At 36.6% G+C, this 23,688-nt stretch overlaps 1 protein-coding gene across 2 annotated transcripts in view; it reads right to left on the bottom strand.

Moving 5' to 3' along the window:
• RBM25 (RNA binding motif protein 25) overlaps positions 1-23,688 on the bottom strand; it is a 43,459-nt gene that overhangs the window by 1,959 nt on the left and 17,812 nt on the right. The window contains exons 6-17 of one of the 2 annotated variants that reach the window (XM_063289852.1): positions 23,070-23,230; positions 19,757-19,939; positions 17,857-17,910; positions 17,507-17,590; positions 13,599-13,873; positions 11,244-11,442; positions 10,770-10,859; positions 8,775-8,848; positions 7,054-7,204; positions 3,289-3,613; positions 2,733-3,007; positions 604-702 (exon numbers count right to left, since the gene is read on the bottom strand). In XM_063289852.1, coding sequence (XP_063145922.1) covers positions 604-702; positions 2,733-3,007; positions 3,289-3,613; positions 7,054-7,204; positions 8,775-8,848; positions 10,770-10,859; positions 11,244-11,442; positions 13,599-13,873; positions 17,507-17,590; positions 17,857-17,910; positions 19,757-19,939; positions 23,070-23,230 — 1,970 coding nt within the window. The remainder of the gene's footprint in view (positions 1-603; positions 703-2,732; positions 3,008-3,288; positions 3,614-7,053; positions 7,205-8,774; positions 8,849-10,769; positions 10,860-11,243; positions 11,443-13,598; positions 13,874-17,506; positions 17,591-17,856; positions 17,911-19,756; positions 19,940-23,069; positions 23,231-23,688) is intronic. The other variant, XM_063289853.1, reaches the window with a different exon arrangement.

The following is a 23,688-nucleotide window of genomic DNA, read 5'->3' as shown; positions in this document are numbered from 1 at the left end:
CCTAATGCCACCAGTTAAACACACACACACACACACACACACACACACACAGACTGACTGACTGACTGATTTTCCCCAGCAAGTTTTCCGTCAGTAAATATTACAACAGAGAATAGTAGAGATGTGGAAAATGGAGCACCCAAAGATTAAGCCAGCTTAATGAATATAATGAACAAATATTATGTTTTTGACTCATTTGTTTAATTGGGTTCTTGCTACCTAGTTTTAGGACTTATGGGGAGAACAGGTCACGTTTTAGGTCACATTTATTCAGTTCACAAACTTTTAAGCACCACTGTATAATGGCTGGAAAATATAATGCAAGGCAAGCTGGCCAGTCAGACAGGCTGTCTTGGGAGCTTCTGGGGGAAGGCTGTGATGCGTACCAGCCTTGCCTTTCCCCAACTTCACACTCCTGCCATCACAGATGTTCTTGGTTTTGTCCCTCCTTTCCGCTTCTGCTTGCAATAGCTCCATTTTGGCCCACACCCCAAAGAGGCATGCTTTAGTTCAGGCACAGACCATCTGAGAACAGCCATTCTGTACACAGAAGGTTCATATACAGAAACACACATGTTTAAATGTATAGAAAAGTAAGCTTACCTTTGAGCAAACAAAGTCAACTAGAGTAGCTTCTTCTTCACCAATATATTCTATTATTTTCTTGTTGATCCATGGTCTAATTCGCCGTTCCATTAATGTCTAGAATAAACAAACATTTTTTATATTTTTCTGAACCACTAATCCTTTTCTTGGGAGTCATACATACATGAATAGAACTTTTAAATGGAATAGGACCTTCACATAGGAATGCAATCTTTAATTTAAACTACAAATTAAAATGTATCTTTTCTGTCACGGTGCCTGCCATCTGGAATGAATCCCCAGATTTCTGAATGGCTCCCACCCTGATGATGTTCAGGAAGCTGCTCAAGACCTGACTATTCTCTCAGGCCTTGGGAAAGATTGAGGATGGAGCCCGTTGGATGGATTTTTTGTTTATACAGTATGTCTGTCTTCAAGCCGCTTATGATTTTTTTCTTTTTTTGCATTGTTCTGCTTTTAACATTTACTTATTAAACATATTTATATGCTGCCACAATGAAAAACGACTCTTGGTGGCTCACATAGGAAAAAAAAAAGCTGTATCAAACAGCCCTATACACAATCGTAAAATGCCAAGCCATCAAGAGATCTCCAAATGTTGACAATGCTTCCATGTTTGTATACAGTGAAACCCTGATCAACTCTATCTTGATGCAGTGGATCAAGATCTAGTAAAATTATATTTACTATGATTAGTATCATTTCTCAAAATTATGTCATTTGCATCAATTTATATTAGTTGTGTAACGAACTTTGTCTAAGTCATTTGCATAATGAGATCATCACACAAATGATATAAAATTGCCATGATTGTGTACTTTCTAATTTATTAAACTCTGGTTAATAATGGATATTTCCTCTCCCTAATTAGTCTATTAAAACAAAGTTTTGGTGTGTATGAAAGTCCCACTGAAGTTAATTTCTCAGTATGTCTGCACAGGATCATGCTATAAAATCATCTGTCCTCCTGACAAGTACTGTAAATTATCTTACTATTATTCCTTCAAATTAAGGCAGCATCTATTCTGAATTTGTAATATGCAAATAAAATTGTAACAGGCAAGTTAAAATGGAAGGGTTTAATCACTAATAATTCATCAGATAATCTTCCCTCAAACATGAAAACTAGGATCCAAAGTAGGACACGCAGACTTATGAACATACTTTTGTTTTTGTTGGGAGTTGGTTTTGATTATTCCCTACCCTTTTCCTTTTATAACAGTTTGCCAAGGAAACAAGACACCTGAATGGCCATTTCTCTGTTCTCTCCTGAAATAAATATATCCTGTGCCCTGTTAATTGACATTCTAAAATATAAAACCTTGTATTCAGAGTGGGAATCACTTATATGTGAACTCTTCAGACAGCAGAAAAAAAAATGCTCTTGCTGGAGGATGAAAGAGTCAACTTTTTCTGTTACCCACACCTGCCAATAGAAGAGATGATATGTAGCTCAGGGTTGAACTGTGGAATCCTTGGTGCTCTCTGAGCTTGGTTGAGTGTGTGTATGTACATACATGGAAATAATTTTGCTGCAGAGTTTGTAATATTCAACTAACTGGTAGACTGCAGAATATTTACAGGCATAGGTAAGGTCTTCAAAGTCAAAAGCAAACCACATATAGAACCAAGATCAAGAATGAGTATTCATTTAATTATCTCAGCTTAGTGGTTTCCTAACTCTGTCATATTTTTCAGCACACATCATTCTTGATCTAAAGTAACAGAAGTGTTACGGTTGCCTGTTAAACGATATCAGAACCACAGAGTTGGAAAGAACCACTTAGACCATCAAGTCTACATCCCAACTTAAAGGATGCTGATAGTTAACTGTCCTTGCTCTTTTCAAATTTCCCTTTCTAAAAATGGTTCCACTTTTTTACAGGTCTTATGTTTAGGGAGATTCCCCCTAACATTTAACAAGAATATGCCTTTCTGTAACGTAAGACTGTTACTTCATACCCTGCGTCCTGAGAAGCAGAGCAGGCTATGGCCTTCCCCTGTGTGACATCAGGTATTTGCCTTGAGATACTGGCACCAAATGGGAGATGACAAACTGTTGTAACGAGCTCTTTGGGTATCATATTAACGGGGCTTTGTTTTTTGTTTTTGGTCAAAATACTCACTGAATCCACAATAGACCAGTCAAGAGGATAAGCAAACAGCTCTGGTTTGGCCGTAGGAATTTTCTCAATTAAACTCTTAATGTGTTTGCGCTTCTCTTCAGTGTTCACACTTCCTTTGGAGGAACTTTTGTCTTCATCACCATAATCCAGAGGCACCAGTTTTCTTTTTCGGGGCATGTCATCACTGTCTTCATCTTCAAATTTATTGAAAACACTGTCAACAGTGAGTTTTTTTCTTTTCACAGCATTAGGCTGGTTGGGACTATTGCAGGCACCTATAAGATAAAGGAAAACATTTATCTCTCATGTTGCACAAATTCCTCCCAGGTTTTTGTCAGAATCAAGGTAATGTTTGCATAATAACAAAGCCAAAGGACATGAATAATTTTTAAATGACAAGCAGAAAAGAACAGCTGAACAAGCAGATGGCTGGAAGGGGAGGGGAAGCAGAATTCATAAGGAAGTTAGTTATGGCAACAGCTGAGAGAAACTTCCTATTTTTCTGTTTTCATCCAATTTTTAAGAGGATGCCAAACTGCAAAAACAAAGTTCTTACCCAATTTGAGGCTCAGTCCTATTTTAGGCCTGTACTCCTCTGGCTGCTGCTGATCAGGAGAGTTTTCATGTGGGATGATGATGCCACAAGGAGATTCATCCCCAGGGGTATTGGGAGTTGCGTTGCCACTTGCTGATGAAACCGACGGAGCAGAACTGATGGGTCGCAGGGTTGGCTTAAGGCAGGGCTTTTGCTCTGGCTCCTCCTCCTCTTCTTCTGGTTCTTCCCGCTTCTCTTCCTTTTCTTGCTTTTCCTCCTCCTCTTCCTCAGATTCTGGTTCCTGTTTGGTTTGTGGCTGCCGACGTCTTTCAGCCTCTTGTTCCATCTATGGAATAGGAACACAAGAGAATGATTAAGAAAAGCAATCGGAAGACTGGTGAAAGGGCCTTTTCCCTTACCAGTTATAATGGAAAGGAAATCTTATCTTTTAACATCAGCACCACGGTTTCTACATTCTATCTCAGTCTTCCCTATTCTGATATGTTTTAGAGAGGTTGAGTAGCTATTGTTATTAACAAAAGGGTGAAAGTCAGTGCTCAGATGCCACCCCTCAAAGAGAATTCTCTCAAGCCAATTATCTCCAAACCAAGGCAAGTAATCAATATTGCGGTGATTCAAGTCTATGCTCCCATCACAGATGCAGACGACATAGAATACTGTAGTTCTATGATGACTTGCAAGTCCTTGCCAAGGCAACATCTCCCCCCAAAAAAAGACATCAGACGAATTATAGGAGACTGAAATGCTAAAGCTGGAAGTAAAATAACAAAGTAAAGGAGTTGAATGATGTAAAGTCTCAGTGTACAAAATGAAACAGAAGCCAAGCTAACAGAGTTGTGCTAAGAAATTTCAATATTATAGTAAGTATCTTCTTCCAACATCCTAAAAGACCGCTCTAAACATGGACAGCTACACATGGATTGGACGGACAACATCAAAGTCAGATTAACTATATAATCTGTGAACAAAGATGGAGAAGTTCTATTCAGTCACCAGAAAGAAGACCTGGTACTGAATAGAGCTCACATCATGAACTCCTTGCAAAATTGTAACTTACAACAATTAAATGAGAAGGACAAGACCGCCCCTCAAAGGTAAAGATATGCAGAGTTGGCACAAATGTATGGAGAATAGTTTAAAAAAACCTAATTGGGACTGGCAACTCCACTAAGCTAAGCAGTCGCTAAGTGGGAAATCATGTTACCACAACTATGCTTTCCAGATGGAAAAAGACAAGACTTCTCAGTTTTACACCTTTGGCTTTTGTTTGCCTCCTAACTACTCACCCGCCCTTTGGAATGCTTGAGTGCCTGCTTACTGTCTTGTACACATTGAAAGCAATATGATTGTACCAGTGGCCCGGGGCCGGAAGCCACAGGCACACTACGCAAACAGTTTACAGTACTCCCTTGAAATCTCTTCCTCTTCAATATCTCCACTTGGGGTGGTGGGGGGAAGCAAGTGATTTCTGTAGGCAATCTCTCCTTTGCCTGATTCTTTCCTGCTGCTGGCACAATTGCATTGCTTTCAATGTGTAGGAGAGCAAACAGCTTACTCTCTTGAAATCCCTTCCTCTCTGATCTCTGCTCTGCCGGGGGGGTGGGGATGAGGGTCTGGCTGAATGAGTGGTTGGTAAGCAAGGACTACCTCTATGTGAAGGTTTGGTCACTGAATTACAACTGGACATCTTGGAAAGTAATATTAAATGATAACTAGAAAATGCTGGTAATAACCAAGCTGCACAACCAGCTGTATTAGCAGAACAGTTTAAAATCTTTTAAGATGATGCAGTTAAAATGCTACATGCAGTTTGTAATCAGGTATGAATCAAGCCACAAGAGTGGCCAAGAGACTGGAAAAGATCAGTTTATTGTCCAGTATCAAAAAGGGCAGTGCTAAGGAATGCTCAAACTACCAAATAATTGTACTTGTCTTACATGCTAATAACATAATACTCAACATTTTGCAATCCAGACTTCAACAATATATTGATAGAGAACTGCCAGATATACAAACTGGATTCAGAAGAGTCAAGGGAACCACATTGCTAACTAACATCTCAGAATAATAGAAAAGGCAAAGGAGTTCCAAAAATACATTCATTTCAGCTTCATTAATTATACTAAGGTTTTTGAGTGTGCAGGTCACAACAAATTGAATATCCCCTAAAAACATGAATATACTTTTTTTCTCACATTCATATTCTCAAAGATCTGCTGAAGGGCAAAAATCTAATCCAGAGCTTTCCAAACTGTGTATCACGACACGTTAGTGTGTTGGCTGCAGTGTGTAGGTGTATCGCGCGGTCGAGGGATCATACAGGCACTGTGCATGTGCAGTATGAGTAACTGGGTCAAAACAGCTGATTCCGCGTGACTTCCGGTGATGCAGCCGCACCTGCAGTTTGTTAGTGTGTCACCAACATGAAAAGTTTGGAAAGTTCTGATCTAATCTATATAACCCCAGTATGTAGTAAGCCATACTGCACTCCCCAAATGTTGCTCATGGTCAGTTCTTTTACCATTTCAATCAGAATTCTGACAAACACCTACCTGGGTGTACTTAACTAAACTAACTCTTTGTAGTTTCTGTATTCACTCTTGGGTTTTTTTCCTCTGTATAGGGATACAATAATGGCATTTTTCCCATCTTTTGGCACACATACGATCTTCATGCACACATTGAACAAGTCACACACCATTCCATAAGCAAACCACACCTATATTTTAACATTTCTGCAGCTAATCTACCCCTGCAGCCTTACTATTTTTCAAGATTCTTATAGCATTTACTGTATGACTTACATAATTTTTTTGACTTGGACACTAAGGTTCTCATTTTAATTCCATTTTTCAACGTATCATTATAATTCCCATACGGGACTTTAAAATATTTATCACTTTTATTTTTAATTTCATTACCTTTATGAGGGATCTATATTTAACTCTCACTACCCACTTTTCAAAACAATGTTTTATTTCCATCAAAATTATTCTGCATCTTTTCTGTGCTCTGTTAATCTTAACCATCCCTTGCTTTCTTTTGACTCCATTCTTTGCAATACCTTTTCCTCCTTCTATATATTTTAAACAAAATTTCTCTTTTTTTGCTGCAATCATTTTCTCATATGCATTTTTTCTCTTAGTCTTTTGCATCATCATTTAACTGAGCATCCTTTTTCATTCTTTTCCTTAGCATTAGTCTGCACACTTCTGTGGCATTCTGCAACAATTCCTTTCACTTTTCCAAGCAACTGCCACTTTCATTTATTCTGCTGGTATATGAGGCTAATACTTTTTCATACATTTCTGCAGTAATTCTGCTTTTACTCTAATCTCTTTCCCTTCTTTCTTACACTATGTCCATTTTTATTCCATGATACACTTCTGACCCTACCAAATAATTTTCTGCTCCACATTCAGAACCACTCAACAGCCTCATATCCTTCACCAATTCTCATCCTTTCATCATAAGCAATCAAATCAATTATGCTTTTAGTTTTATGTTTATTGCTTTGCTTAATGTTCACATTATTAGAATTATATTTAAATCATACATTCAAATTAAACAGACCTTTTTTTAAGTAGATACTTCCTAATCACCATTCTCATTCATTTGTGAGTCTCTGAAAGGCCCCCTCACTTATCTTGTTCCTATCCATCCATTTACATCATCCCACCAAGCAGGAGGTATATGCAGTGTACTGACATGCTGTCTACAAATATATGAAATTCAACATATTCTTAAGTCAAAGAAGTTTTTTACCCTTTGCAACTCTGCATCAGGATCTGGGTGTCCTTCTGCAAGAAGACGTTGTCTGATTTCTTCTAATTCTTCCTTTTCCCTCTTTCGATCCCGTTCATCTGCTTCCATTTCCTTCTCTCTGTCTCGCAATCGCTTCTGCAGAGCACTTCCCCTGCAACATGTATTCACTTTTGAGTTATAAATTCATGCAATCCCAAGTACCCCCATTAACATCTGTCAGAAGATGAATGCGTCTAACCCCTCTATTCAGACTCTGAATTAAGAATGCTCTGTCTGATCAGGCCAAAAGGTCTATTAATTCAAGCATTCTGTGTCCTGGCTTATATGGCTTATGGCAGGGTACCATAAACCCAGTCAACTGTAGTTTATTCCACATAATGCAGTCAAATTGTGGTTTAGTGCAAAATATGAATCTGGTGACTGGCATACAGTGATCAAACAGAATTTCCCAGGTGGTACTTCAGGGAGACAGCTACAGTTATTTAACCATCTTTGATTCTGGAGGCAGCATATAGCTGGGAAGACAATGATGCCATATCTTCCATGAAGTTTCATGTTTAATCTCTACAGTACCTGTAATTCTGAAGGAGTTATTCCTCTCTGTATTAAACAGAAATAACACCTTATATTTTTCTTTCGGCAACTTGTTTCTTAACAAGTACCAGAAAAAAATAGTAATTCTTAAAATTGGGAAATAAGCATTCTTTATTGATTACACCTTTAAAAAAATTCTTTATAACAAATTAATTGCACATGTTGGATTTTATTCCTGAGAGAGATGAGTATTTGCTGGGATTTGTCCATTTATTATTCTTACATTTGAAATTACAGAACTGCTCCTTAAACCAGTTTCCCACAGAATGGACAGATTTCTTCCACAGCAGGAAGCATTCTGTTAAAACTTTAGGTTCATCTCCCTGAGTCCCAACCTGAACAGAGATAGCTTGGTTTCAATATTCTATGATCTTGTAATTTCTGGATTAAATTAATGTGTTACAAAGTTCCAAAGAAGTTTTAGAAGCTACAGTTAATTCAGAATATAAATTAACAGGGTCTGAGAAGTAGGGGCATCTTGCCAACCTTTATTGGCTCCCCATTCTCTTTCTTAGCCTACTTCAAAAGAAGGCTATTTGAGAAGCCTTCTGTAGCTGTGGGCAAACTTGAAGAATTGCATGTCTCCCTATGTGCCTGATGATATTTTGAGATCTTCACTGAAGACTTCTCTGCCTTCTGAGGTGTAGCAGTTGGCTATCAAAGAGAAGATGTATTTTTGATCCCAGGTGAAGATTTGTAATTTTCATAGACTTTGTAACTTCTGAATCCAAATTGGATATTATTTTATAGAATTTGTAGTTTAAGTTTGGAATAGTTATTTTGTGGTGTTTTAAAGATTTCACTGAAAATTATCTTGAGTATTATATTCTGCATTGCCTTTCAAAACAATTTTTGCCTTCATACACTCAAAGTATACTGATTATATTAAAATCATTTAAGATTATACTGAGAACAGCAAATTAAACAAATGAAACAATTATACTTTTAAAAAGGACAGCAGAAACAGAAACAAATGCATTTAAATATCATGTTATAAATTTAAATATTAAATAATTAAATATATGCATTTTCAAAAGAAAAGGCAAAACCTACTTCAGGAACAGTTCACCATTAGCCCTTGATTTAGGAATAATAATTAATGAGGATAATAGTCTTCATTAACTTACCTGTAATACTTGGGATCATCTCTGTCATCATCATAATCTTCTAGAAATTCTTTCAGACGTTTAGCTTCTTTTGCCTATTAAAATTAAAGACATTATTTCCTTAGTATCCTGGTTATTTCTAGTAAGTGATGCATATACAGTGAAACATCCTTTTGACAGGCTAATTCAAGGGGGGAGTTATCATGGAGGAAAGGCAATTGAGTTGGAAAGTAGGGCACTGTGGAGATTTACACATTTGGGTGATATCATGATGTGCATGATGTAAATTGCAGTAGAAATCAGGTCTACTGTATGTAAAGTCCTTTGCATTATTATCTGGTAAATCAAGGCTTCACTGTACTGTTGACTTTTCAGATTCCTGTTTTTAAAACCTGCCCATTTTTGAAAAAAGAAATCTAAAATATTATTAAGTGTAAAGCCAAGTACTTTAAACCATCCACGTAATCTAGATTTGCTGCTATACAAAATATCTGGAAGAACACCAATGTTTACTTCCACATTTCTTTACAATCAAAACCATAATCTTCAAAGACCAAGGCAAAAACATTTCTCTGTCTAGCTGTATTTCCTGAAGAACTTACATTTTTTTAGGGGGTAGGTACATTTCTCCAAAACCATGGGAGACAACAAACAAAACTGTAGGGATGCACTCTCACAACTGATTAATATGAGAGCAACTACAATCTGGTAGCCTTATCTTGTATTTTTTCCATTCTGATTAAGTAAAGGCTTAAGTTCATTTTAATTCTTGTTTAACAGCCATGTCAATCTCCTTTCTGTAGTTTGCTTTTTACTCCTTTTTTGCCTGAAAATTAAGATAGCTTTCTTAGTCCACTGAACAATCTGCTCTATTATGATAATGCAGATATGCATGGTAATGATATGCAGCTAAGAATACTAATGCTGCTGCTAATGATCTGTGCAACTAAAACAGATCTTTTAAATTTTTCAGTGCAATGCTAGGCATGCTTATTTAGAAACATCACAGAATTCAAATGTGACTTTCTTTCTATTAAGCGTGCTTAGAACTGCCTTCTTCATATCAAAATGCTGAAATCCATAAAAATTCACCACCTACATCTACAGCACCAAGTTACTTTCGGGCTGCAGGTTATTTTCGTAGGTGCAGGCCAACAGAAAAGTGTACGGCTTTCACCTTTCACATACATTATTTCGAAAGATTATTTTAGGCTCCTATCAAAAATACAAACAGGAATACTATACACTATTCTTAGGATAAAATAAAAGGACAACATAATAACGTGAATTCTACAGAACACCTTCTCAAGTTTTAAGTTAAACATAAGGGACTGCAAGAATGAGGAAAATATGCTAGTGGAAGCTATCTAGGTAATATTTTCAATCTTAAACTGATCATACAGAAAATGTTTTTGGACTGATTAGATTATATGCAGTCACTGCAAAAGGTGACAAAGGGATAAAGCTGCCTTCCTCAGCCTGGCATTCTTCATATGTGTAGACAATAGCTCTGTCATAACCAGCCAGTATAGGCAATGGTTATCCTGGCTGCAGATAATGGGAACTCTTATCCAACATATCTAGAGGGCATTAGGTTGGGAAAGGATAGGATAAAGCAACACTCAGGTGCAAACCAGCATGATCCACATCTTGACCATTCTACTGTTCCCTAGAATGCTGTTTCCTGGAATGGGTCAATCCAAGCGTACCAGGGATGGTTCGTTCGTTTGTTTCCTATGACACAATAGGAAATACTCTAGATGTGGTCTGGTCCTAAAATTGCCCACAAATATTTTGAATAGATTTTAACATTTGTGAGCCTTATAAGCAGAAATATGCCTATATCACAGAAATAAACATATGCACATATTGATGCTTGAAAAACAATTCCTAATTTATTTATGACACTGCTGCCTTAGACAAATGAAACATTCATTATAATACTTTCATACCCAGCAGAGAAATTCTGCCTTTCAGTATCTAATGAGAACACTGGTAATGTAATAAATCCCTTACCATCTCCCTTCTTCTTTCTTCTTCCCTCTCAGCTTCCTTTTCATATTCTCTAGCTTTCTTCCGTTCTCTGATTTCCCAGTTTTTAAGACGCTGAAACCACACAACTTTACCATTATTTCATAATTCGCCCAAGAACTGAAAAATACTTCCATATTTCATTTTGGGAACAGCAAAATCATCCTTATTTAACTTAAACCAATTAATTATATCAACCTTGGCATTCTATTCCAACAAAGAAAGAAAATACAAAACGCTACAAGAATATAGACAGCATATACAGGAAATATGCAGACATTAATTCAAGGGTAATGAAACTGAATTCTAATATTTATGTTGAGACCTCATGCATAAATGGAGTTTCCCCAATGAAAAGGAGTGTTACCCCTGAAAACAGGTAACATGGGATACGGCATTATATCCTATAACCTCTCCTTCCACTTGAATTAGGAACCCTTCAGCAACTCCTGCAGATACCTCTTGATAAGCTGCTTCCTTTTCCCGTAGCTTCCTTTCCAGTTTGCGCCGCTCGTAGGCATCTTCTTCATCTTCTTCTCTATCTCTTTTCTTGTCCTTTTCTCGTTCCCGCTCCCGTTCTCTTTCCCTCTCCCGCTCCCGTTCTCTTTCCCTCTCCCGTTCTCTTTCCCGTTCTCTCTCTCTGTCTCTGCTTTTCTCTCTGTAGAAAACACAGCAACAAAGGAGTACCTGAGTCTGATGAAATTAATTTTACAACCCCCCAAGATATCAGTAAATGTCAGATTTAATGATTTAGAAATCACTGTAACCAAACAGAAACTTAAGCTTCTGTTAAATCCCTTCACATATATTACAGTATCACTCAGACTGTAGCAATTTTACCTTTTAGAGTCAGCATTTGCATGGAAGTATTTATTCCCTTTAGGTTAAATAAGAGGCTCAAGTGTCAATCCACCAAGAGAAAACTGCTGAGGACAGAATGTACTAGTTGAACAGTTTTACATTCTCTCTCAGATACAGGCTTGGGGGCTGCAGTCAATGAATGTTCCAGTTAACTAGCACATTGGGCATTAGTCTCGTCATGGACTTAAGGATGATTGAAATGGCCAGGCTAAAAGCCAATTAACAGGAAGTTCCCAAATTGTGACACCAATCAACTGTGAGTTGGAAGGAAAACTGACTCAAAGGGGGGCACAGATGAGTAAAATGGGAGACTACCCGGAACAGATCATTGGAAGAATTGGGAGAAAGAAGATCTAAGGTAGAAAGAGTTAAATCTTAGAGGAAAGTAGCTGGAAACAATATAAACAGATCATAGGAAGCAGCGTGATTTGGAGCAGGTGAAGCTGTAAGTCAATGAGCAAAGCCAGAATCTAAAGAGGCTGCAGAGAGAAACCTCTGATGCAGGAATCATGAGGCCAGGAGACAATCACTGTAACATTAACTAATTGTTCCTGTAGTAAAGAAATCTATTGCACGAAGAATTTTGTATCTTGATTATCTCCAAGTCGTAACATATTTGGATGGTTTTCACATAATGCAACATGTGAACCCAACTACTACGGTTTGTAAGCCATGCTTTACGGCAAAGATCCACAACCTAAAGCTCCAGGTTGAAGCCTTCAAGAGTTGTTACCGTAGTGTAATTTTTAATATGACAGGAGTATGAACTCATTAAATACATAACAGAGAGTAACCCAATCAGCTATATTTTAATTAAATGTAAGATTTAAGTTAACTAAATCAAATTAAGGTTTTGTACACCCTCACTATTTTTGGAATATAGCCCCAGCATACCTTTGAAGGCCTGGTTCAGCTCTTGGCCTGGAAAAAGCTGTGCGTATTTGATTATAGTTTTGTCTTTAGGTATGAATTAGAACATTATAGCTTGTTCAATAAACTGTTCTCAAAACATAACTTAGTACAATGTTTAAACTTAGTCTCTGTGTGTAACTGTAAGCCAAATGGATATAAAGGTCAGAAAGAAAAAATGCAGCGCCATGAGAGGAATTTAGTGAGAAATTCCAATGAGCTGGGAAGAAAACCTGGCCCGTATTTGAAATACCAATTTGTACATTTCTGGCCATTTAGCTTCTCTCTTGCACACCCACTTCAAGTTTGACTATATGTTATGGGAAAATGGAAGAGCCCGAAGGGGAGATGCTGCTAGATCCTCCATTTCTTTAAAAAGGAAAGAAGAGTCTAGGGGACATGTGCCGCTTTATGAAGAGAGAGATCCCAACTCTATTCTTGACTGACACAGAATCTCCCTTTCTTTTAAAGTATTTTCTATTGTGATTTTACCCCTTTAATTTAATTTGCACTCTTTTGATAACAAAATATAGATAATTATCTTTTTGAATCTCAAATTTTACCCTATTCCCACATCAGTACCCAAGGTAAAAAGAGTAAAATCACGATAGAGAATATTTACTTCAAAAGAAAGGGGGGATTTTTTTCCCCTGTGTCAGGAACAGGGATAGGATCTCTTCCTCCACAAAGTGGTAGGATTCCCCATCCTCTCTTCTCTTTAAAGAAATGGGGGATTGAGCAGCATCTCCACATTTGTCTTCCATCGTTCCACAGAATGTAGACATTAGACAAATAACCTTTGAACAATAAAAGTGTATAGAAAACTGCTGACATTCCATTCCCACACAAAAATCAATAGTTCCACATTTTATGGCTTGACTGATCAACCTTGTGATGGTGCCAAAGAAATAAGGTGTCACAGTGGGTCTCAAGTCAGAATATTTTACACATCATCTACTGATTTATTGTATGCATTTAGAATATTTGCCTTAGAAAAGAAAGATTACCAAAATTATTAAGTATTTATTATATTGCAAAATTTACCTAGACCTGCTCCGGTCTTTATTACGGTCTGAGCTTCTTTCACGGTCTCTGTCTCGATCTCTTTCCCTGTCCCGGTCTCTGTCTTTAGTGCGATCCCGATCTCTATCCCGTTCCCGCTCCCGTTCCTTCTCCTTCTCTCGTTCACGCTCCCTTTCCCTCTCTCTTTCACGCTCCCTTCTTTCTCTTTCACGTTCCCGTTCCCTCTCTCTTTCACGCCGTTCTTTTTCAATTTCTTGTCTTTCTTTCTCTTTTTTGCCTTTTTCCTCCTCCAATTTCTAGAAACCAAGAGGATTTTCCAAGTTAGTTCATAACTAGATTTGGAAGCCCCACCCCACAATACCAAAAGCCGGTAACAAGAATATCAAGATCACAGATAATGCAACACTTATTATATAATTTGCTTTCAATTCATAGGGATGAAAACAAAGTTTTGCATTCGTAAGATAGATTTCGTGCAAGTTATATACCTAACAGGCCAGCAATCTCCAACCTTGTATAGAAAAGCAATGCTTGTCCCCTCCGTACTGATAATTACATAAATGCATTGCCTACGATAGTTCAGAGGATGAAAAATACTTTGGCCCTAAACAAGATTATATTTTTATCCAGCAAAATTCATCCAATTCACACAGACAATTTAGTAAGATAACGGAAACTCAACAGCTGATTATATCGCATTTAGTCAAATTAAGTTTATCCTCTGTAAAGATGGAGAATAAAGCAACTTCCAATTTTATAGTGGAGTATATGACTGTATTGTTTCAAACATCTTTACAATCACTATACTCCTACTTTTTAAAAAAATATTCACTGAGAAGGTATTGGATTCTCATTCAAGGGGTCTTCAGGAAGGAAAAGGTTGGAAATCACAAAGAGATTAAAAGATTGTATAACATATTTTACTGAATTTCTATAAAAGTACATTTCTTTACTGAAAAAGTCATGAGTACTACTAAAACTCCCATGAAGACAACAGAAAAATTAAATCTCACTAATAGATAAATCCATCCTTGGAAGCAATTGGTGTGGGTTAACTTACAGATGCTGTGCTAGGACATGGATCGCCAACACTGGATTAACCTTGCCTACAAGCTATATTTCTGGGAGGAAGAGCAAGTACATGGTTCACAAGTAAACCAAAAAAAAAAAAAAAACATAAGCCAAATATCAGCCTGATGGATGCCAGAACTTTATGGGCATGATTCTTCCTTGTGCAAGTGTTGTGCCTAGAGGGATGCCATGGGGCACAACAGAATCCTTTTCCCACTTGTTCTCTCCTTGGTACACACATTTAATATACAAGCTATTTTCAGAATGGGAGGCTTGCATATACCTCTCCTATCTCCATCCAGTCTGCCCTCAACACTTGGTAAAGGAAATCTCTTATTTGTATTTTCTGAACTACTGAAGAAAATGGATGGGAACATAAGGGGAATACATAAACTTCCCATTCTGAGGAATGGCCTGGTTCAACCCCTGCATGTGCCAAGGAAAGGATAATTGAGCTTTGTTATTCCTTCTGGAGAGCCCTCTGTACAGGGGCCCAGCACAAGTGTAAGGAAGGATCACACCCTGTGTGTAACTGATGTACTTTAAATAATGGAAAGAGCAAAGTCATTCCTTTTGGCACCAAGTTTACCATCAGCAAAATAGCTTATAAATTAGAACAACAAAATGTGCATATATTTCTCTCTTTCAACAAATAATTTAAGACAATTTGAAAAACAATCTTACCTGTCAGATAGTGTTCTGGGGCACACTCATGGACCAGAGAACCCAAACAAGATCATAGTAATAAAACTAATAAACAAGAGGTCAATATATCTAACCATGATGCTAAATAGCACTAAAAATGAAATGTTGGCAAAATGGTGTTAGATACATTGAACTCACAAAGGAAAGGATATTTAAGAAAGATAGAAAACAGCCAGTATAAGGAGGGAAAGATGAAAGTGCACAACATGTGGGAATGTTACAATCTAATTTCTAAATGAAGTGCTCTAATATAATTTCATTAATTAGGGCATATTTGTACCTGCTATATCAACTTGCAAAAGTAGAACTTACCTCAAATTTTGTATACTTTATAGAAAAGTTTAGATACTGGAATGGGCAATACTTACAGATTATTTTAGTTGTTCCAATAAAAATGCTATTGGTTAAGTTGCTGGTTTCTCTTAAAATTTTCTTTTGTAGTAAAAATCATCATCAAAATTTAACTGAACTTAAGATGCTCTTAAGAAAAAGAGCAACTTTAAATGAAAGGCTTTAAAATACCAGGTAGTAAATCAACAGAGTTACTTCATACAGAATTTGAATAGGCTGCTTCCATGTAAATAAAATAAGAGGGTAAAAAATGAAATGGAGAAAGAATTAAAGATATGAAGTAATAAGCAAAGAGTATAGAAAGAACAATAATAAAATCTTACCTTAAGTTCTCTTCAGACTCATCTGTGCTGTAAATGGACGCCCCCTGCAATGCTGACACCCTAACAGTCTGATTATTTTGTAAACTCTAACCAAAAAACATGCAAAGGTTCACTGTGCTCGCTAGCCAGCCCCTTTTTAAATATCCCACCCAATATATAAAATGGCCACTTTATATTAGAATTAATTTCATTTATTTTAAAAAGTAAATTCAAAATGTTTTCCAATAAGATAGATCAAAGGCAATAAAAATGCCCAATTGCTTCTGAAACAGGAAGCATATTTTGCTTTTGTTTTTGAACCACATCATTTAGTTGTATTTTAGTTACTTATTGGGGCTTGGAAATAAGACCATATTTCACTATGACCAGTTTAACACATCTTCGGAATACTTATCCTCAGGTTCTCATTCCCAAGTAATACTGGAATATTGTGCATTGCCAGCAACATATAACTATTTTTACTTAGAAGTTAGAAATGCAAATAAGCGTGACCTGTAACCAGAATGTACATTACCATTTTGTACCTCAATACCATTACAATGTTATTCGCAAACAGAGTACTCATGTCAGGGGTGAACATTTTTGCTGGCATGGGGTAATCCAGCCTTGATGCACAGTTATTATTCCATTAAAGCTTAACATCAAGATACATTGCATGCATAGCTTGCACATCTCCACCCTTGCACCACCCTTCCCAACCAGAACACATTAATAAATTCACATTACAGAAACTTCTGTAGGTAGGAATCCTGAGGTAGGATTTGCTGTGCAAACACGTTTCCAAGCCAGTTACCCCTTTGCATATTTTTCTGAGGGGGCATCCATAAATAATAAAAAAACAGAAGCTCATACTTACATCCTATTCCATGTTACTTTCCAAGCTGTGTTTTTCATCTTGCATTAGTCACCATATGATCTCTATCATAATGGTGGGGGTCAATGAATAGATTAGCTTTATGGGAATTTACAGTTCTTCCATGCATCTAAATTTTGGTAAAGTCTGATAAATAATACCTAATTTATTTTACCCCCATTCTCAACTCAGCTACTAAATTTAATCTTAAATTTAAACTAAGCATTAGAGCTCAGTAATACACTGAGGATGAACTATGTTTTACAATTATCTGACTATTGTGGGAGTCAAAAGGTGTTTCAAAGGGCAGCCCAATTTAGTTATTTGGTCTCATGGATTATTTTAGCCACTTTGGATTAATTTTAAAACAAGCAGAGTAGAAGGGTATTTTTTAAAAATGTATTTGGGTTAAGAGAGAAGACTGCAATGCAGTAAGTAATATGAAAAAAAAAACTAACTAAAGTATTAGACCACTTAAGTGGGAATGTTTAGATACACATTAGTCCTGCCATAAAAATGAACAAATGATATGTAATGTGCTTGCAAATTTTCTAAAGGGTGAGGGAATGGAAACTGGGTTTTGCAATAACCTAATTTTGCATAAGCTGCAAAAAGAAGTCTATTACCTTGTGTGTATCTCTGAATTTACTAATCTCTCGGGATATCAGGTCCCTTTTATCTTCTTCCATTTCTATAGCATTTATATCCTCCTGTAAAGGAAAAAAAAGGGGGGGGGGAACAGAACAAGAGATAAAATATTAAAATCCATGCACAAAGGAATGGGAGAACCAAAAGAAAAACTGAAGGTTAGATGTTCTGTACCAGTCTTGTAAGAGATAAATAAAGGGCTTCTGCAGTACCAAACCTCACAGTCTGATGTTAAATGAATGAAAAAAAAAATTAGATGGACACGAGTCACAAATCTGGTAACTAGCAGTAAACATAGTCATTGTCAAAGCCTACAATGTAAACGAACCTTGGTGATGAGTGGATAAGGTATCAGTGGGGCCACTGGAAATCTGCGGAAAATCTGCGGAAAAATCCACGGAGATTTTTTTTTTAAAAAATAGATTGCACACTACTCTGGAAAAAAACAATGTTCTGTATGTTTGTAGAACAAGCAATATTGTATTGCTGTGAACTTTGGTCTGACTCAACAAAATTACGAAGAACCTCGCTAATTCTCCTTTTACTGATCTACTTTTCAGCAAAGGTTTATTGGGTGCCACCTCACCCTAGTATGTCTCCATTTAAAATTGCAGGATATTATCATACTAAGAAATCTTGCAAGCTAAACTGTGCTTGTTTTTAAGTGGCCAGTGCCTTTTGTAGTATTTTAAACTTGATTTTGTATTTTACTCGCTAATTCGCAAAATTTAATGATCTCAAAGGGGTTCCCAAGTTACTGCAAATTAGCGAGGTTCCCCACATCTGAAATCAAGAGTCAGATTTGATTTGCCATTTCTTTCCCCACACTCATTACTCTCCCGCATTATCCCTCATCTCATCTTTTCAACAACAGAATGGGCAAGGGAACCAATTGTGATTATAAGCATTCAATAAAGGAGACAAAAGTGCCTCTAACCCAGCTTTACACGGCACACACCTCAATTTGTTTTTCTCCCCCACCATATACAGAGCTTTAGTTCCACTTGCTAAGGGAAAAGGATGCACTTCCATCTTCTCAACAGGTGAAAAGAACAGTTACATCGTTCTTTATTTTGGCAGAGCACACTTATTTAAAGTTCAGCTACAATAGCAATGTGCACTTTGAAATCATCCTAATCTAAAAACATTAAAGTAGGAAGTTCAATATTCAATTAACATAAAGTGGGCTAACAAGAAGCAGCTTTCTAGACACTCATCTTTCTCAGTACCATTATAAGGGTTGTTATATACTCAGAACACAATCCATCATGTGGATGAAACTTAGGGGAATGCAAATCTTTAAGGAACTATGGTAAGCAAAAACTTCAGCACAAGGCTTACTCAGATTAACTGACGGCTGAACATAAAAGGAGGAACTATGTAACAACTTTCTGATTGCTTTTTGGTACTGATTTCCAAACCCAATAGTGGCAAGAAGAAATTAAATTTAGCAGGAGTGCTGCAAACTCAAGCCAAACCCCACCAGTTAACTCTAGCTGTGACTGAGATAGTTTACAGCCAATCATGCAAGTATCTGCAATGTACTTTTAAAGTATTACTACATTCTACTATCTTTCCCCCTTCTCCCAGAGCAAATTTCATTTTTAGCCCAATTATGACTAGGTTTTTCCACAGGAGGAGGAATATGGCATTCTGTGCCATATGTTACACTTAAAAAAATCTGGAAGTCAGATGGCTTAATAGCCAAATAATAACAAACCATTTTATAACAGCATGGCTTTCCCCAAGAATAACAAACAGCTTCTCAGTTATGTACACAAACATAATCAAATCAGGACAGCAAAGAAGGTAAGTTGTGGTTATGACATCAGTGTAAACCCCTATGGCCCAGTGCTTTGGGCCTTTTAAAGTAACAAATGTTAACAGGCAAGACCTTTACTGTTCAGATGTCAAAAGCACCTCCCCATCATAAAGAGCAATCTGCAATGACTTCAATAAATGAATTTTGAAGGGATGAAAGGCTGAATCAAACCTGCAGCTCCAAGTCTGGGCATTCAACCCTTGTGTATACACACCTACATCATCCACAGGGTTTGGCATTTAGAACTGATTTAATTTCAGTATGAAACATGTAAGTGCTGCTAACATCAAGGCTTGTTGATTTGTGGTTTCATCAGATGCTTTGAGCTAATGTATGGCACAAGGTTTGGCCCTTATATAAGGAGAGATGAAGTAAATCTGTTTGTGTCCAAAATCAAAACACATACGTCCTCCTTCTTTTCCTTTTTCTTCTTCCTGGGATGAGAATCAGACTCTTGGGAGGGGGCATTGAGCTCGCTGGAATATTCCCGAATTAACACTTCAATTGCCCCTTTAATTAGCTGGTCTCTTCTCTTTGCTTCTTCATCAAGGGCTTCATCATCATCAGCTGTAGATTCTGGCCTGGAGTTCTAAGAAACAATATAAACAGTAATGTCATAATAGAAGGGGCAGTTCAAGGATGAAAAAGCAAATAAAAAAATGTTTCTTTTATATTTTTACCCTCTTACTTCCACTACACAGATAAGGCCCTTAACAGCAGCATAATCATTATCATCACTGGCTCAAAACTATCAAGCAGTGAAAATGAATGAAGCAGTATCTGTACCACAGGGCTAGAATAGAAAACACTGCTATACTATAAAATGGGGATTGATAATAGTTTGCTGGAAGTACTAAAAACATAGTTATCATTCCCCTATCTATCAACCTCCTCATGTGCCGGCTTTTCCTTTAAGAAAAGTCAGGTGTGGTGCTCTGTGTGCTGCTATCCCAAGGTTTCCCTGTGGAAAGGTACATGAGTCATACACCCTCAGATGCCACTTTGAGAAACTGCATCAGCGGTCTTCAGTCAGTGAGGCAGCGAAGGTCAAAGGAGGAGCTCTTCCTAACTGGGCATGAAAAACTAACATCCTTCAGTTCCTTTGCCACACAGCTGCAAAACAAAGCCCAGACTCCTTCCCATTTCAAAGCTGAAAAATTAATGGGAGTGCTGCACAACTACTCAGATGAACTTACTAACTCTGCAGCTTGAGAGCTGTGGGGAGATGGCTGTTTTTCATCCTCCCTCCTCACAGAAAACATATATACTGAGACTTTGCAAAAACGTTTAATTAAAGAGACTCATGCCCTATAAAATGTATACACTCTGAAAACAAAATGAAGTGGCATGCATGTGCTTAACCTTTTTGTGTTGCAAATATTAATGGAATAATTTTTAGCTTTTCTGTATATTGATAATCATTTGGTCAGTATAGTCAGACAATATTGTTCAATAAAGCAGAAATTACAGAGGCAGTTTCATATGAACCTTGTCACATGGCTTACATGATACATAACAGCTCTCTTAGACCTTTTATTTTAAATCTACTTCATAAAAATTGATTTCTGAATATATAATAATGTGTAATAGCACAAATTAATAAATTTGCTGTTATATGCATGCAATTACATTTGTATTCTATTATATATTGTGATCTAAACATAAGAATTGCTAAAATACAATTTCCAAGAAAGTTATATATAACGTTTGAAACAAGCCCCTCAGCTATTTGCCCACATTCTTTTAGTTTTTAATATATTTAAAACATTCTAACGTTTTCATAGAATGAGATAGCTTGTAATAATTACAAACATAAAAAACTGTAGAATCTATGATGGCATAATACAGTCAGATTTTTTTCATAATTCTTCCTCACAAACAGCCAGCACATTAAACTATTCATATTCCTATTTAAAGAAGACAACAAGACACTAAGGATTGCAGCTTCAGTCATCCACATCCTAATGGCAAACAAAACCCGATTATGAAGATAAACATATATATTAATTTTTTAAAAAATCTTTTGCCCCATTAGATACTCTTTAAAAGCTACCCCAAATTCTTTAAAATGAATGGCAACAAATGGTTGGTGAGCTTATGAGCTTATCTCTTTCAAAAACTTCCACTTAAACTTTTGTTTACAGACAAAGCCAAAGGGACGCTCACCTTAAATTCCAAGACAGTTTATCCAGTCAAAGGCCAGGTGAAGAAACAAAGAATAGAAAAAGGAGAAAGTCTCACTGAGAAGCAGTAGCTAAGAAGCAAGGAAAGGAGGAGGGAAGGGATTACAGCTGGCGAAGGAGAAGCTGTCGTGTCAAGAACAGCTTGGAAAGAGCTAACCAAGGGTATTGACCAGGCGACATTAAAATAACTTTATGAAGTAAATGTGCTAATCAGGACTAATTGAGTCCCTTTTAGGAGATGGGCAGTGATAAATTTGATTGATTGATTGATAATAAATAAATAATTGGACTAATTCTCCTATATTTTTAAAAATAAAATTGTATGCTATAACTCAAAAAAGAAAATCTTAAATATTGGAATATTATAATTTTCCTTTTATTCAGGGTTACATGAAATATGTAACTTAACTACATAACTTAGAAATGAAAATACAGGTAGTCCTCATTTAGCAACTGCAATTGTTTCTGGCAAAATGGTCGCTAGGCAACATGGTCACTAAGCAAACCATGTGACTGAAGAGAAAGATGCTGCAAAGATCGCTGGTTGCTGCCATCTCATTTAGATTAAGTTCTCTTGTGCAGCTATGCCAGCATTACTCTCACTCCAGCGTGTGTTGTTGTCAGGTGCAAAAATCTGGGCATAAGTGCACACACTGGTTGGAAAATGATTTTTTTACTATCGTTTACTACTGTTTATTACTGTCATATTTGTGAATGGTCACTTCACGAGGCAGTTGCTAAACAAGGACTAACTGTATGAGCTTTTTTTGTTCTACAGCTCACATCTTCCCAACAGAAAACTTCTTAACTATTTTGTCATAACAGCACAAGCTCAGAACTATGGCTGTTATTCAGATCCTGTCAAATGCCAAGAAATTTTCACATCATTTTTATACAAAAAGATCTGCCATCTGAATCTTGCTTGCAACAAATAATAATTTAATACAATTAAATTTTATAGTTAGCAGATTAACTGTGCACCAGCATTGTGATATTTATTTGCTATTCCTTCCTTTCCTTCCACAATTATCACTTAGCTTGAGACTGGCTGATTGTGGTAGCCTGATATTTCATAGTGCCTGGTAGTGAATAAGCCAGCACATATACAACTAAATTTCTTAAAATAAACAAAGAATGTATATGGCCTGTTCTTCCTAAATACTGGAAGAATTTTGTTCAAGCACTAGCATTTTTAGTTCTACAGACAACAATCCTACTCAAGTATAACAAATGGGCATGTACATGGGAACTTATTTAGTCTATGCCCCTCCAAATACAAATCCCTAACATACATTCACATTTGATTATAAACTAAAGTAGAAAATAAAATCGGTCACATCTAGCAAATGTTACAGAAGTTACTTTAACTCCTGATCATAAAAACTAGAAAACAAAGGAGTACTGTGGGGCTAATCTACAGAAGAAACGTAATAAATTCAACACAACAGACTGAACAGAAACAAAGAAACAAAAGAGGTATAGGGAAAATATAGGTCTGTCAATTATTTTTATATATTTCTTAAACTGTATACATACCCCATTGGATGCCCTTTTTTTTGCCTTCCATTCATCCAGCTGAGCCTTTGTTTTGGCATCAACTTTAACAAGTAGCTTCTTTTCTCCAATTTGGAGATCATGTAGCAATCTCAGCGCACGTAGTGTGGATTCTGGTTCTTTATATTCACAAAATCCAAAAGCTAGGAATAAATAATTGAGATTTTAGAATATAAATTTAGAAGTCATCTATGCAAATGACTATCAACAATCACAAGATTGCTTTAAATGTAAATTATTTTATGTGTTATCTGACCTCCAATTAAAGTAAATTTTTAAATATTTAGAAAAAAAATTCAAGCCAACTCTATACATTCAAGCGTTTGAAATTAGGAGCATCCATTCTATGTAGCTGACCTTTAACTAAAAGCCCAAAACAGCCAATCAATTACAATAATTTCAAGAATGATGTAGTGATTTATGTTGTTGCAATATAATGGTTATATAGATAGGAACTGGGCCATCTGGGATGTTACTACCAATCTGATGATATTAAGGCAAACCACTGAAGACAATAGGAGTGTACAAGTACAGTTCAGTTAGCCAACTGCAGTTGTCAAATCAGACCCCCATATTATTACGTTTCTTTCTCACTGCTATT

The sequence above is a fragment of the Candoia aspera genome, chromosome 1 (assembly GCF_035149785.1).
Source record: "Candoia aspera isolate rCanAsp1 chromosome 1, rCanAsp1.hap2, whole genome shotgun sequence".
Lineage (NCBI taxonomy): Eukaryota > Metazoa > Chordata > Lepidosauria > Squamata > Boidae > Candoia > Candoia aspera.
Note: the sequence above shows the minus strand (reverse complement) of the source record. Positions and strands in the feature narration are given on the sequence as shown.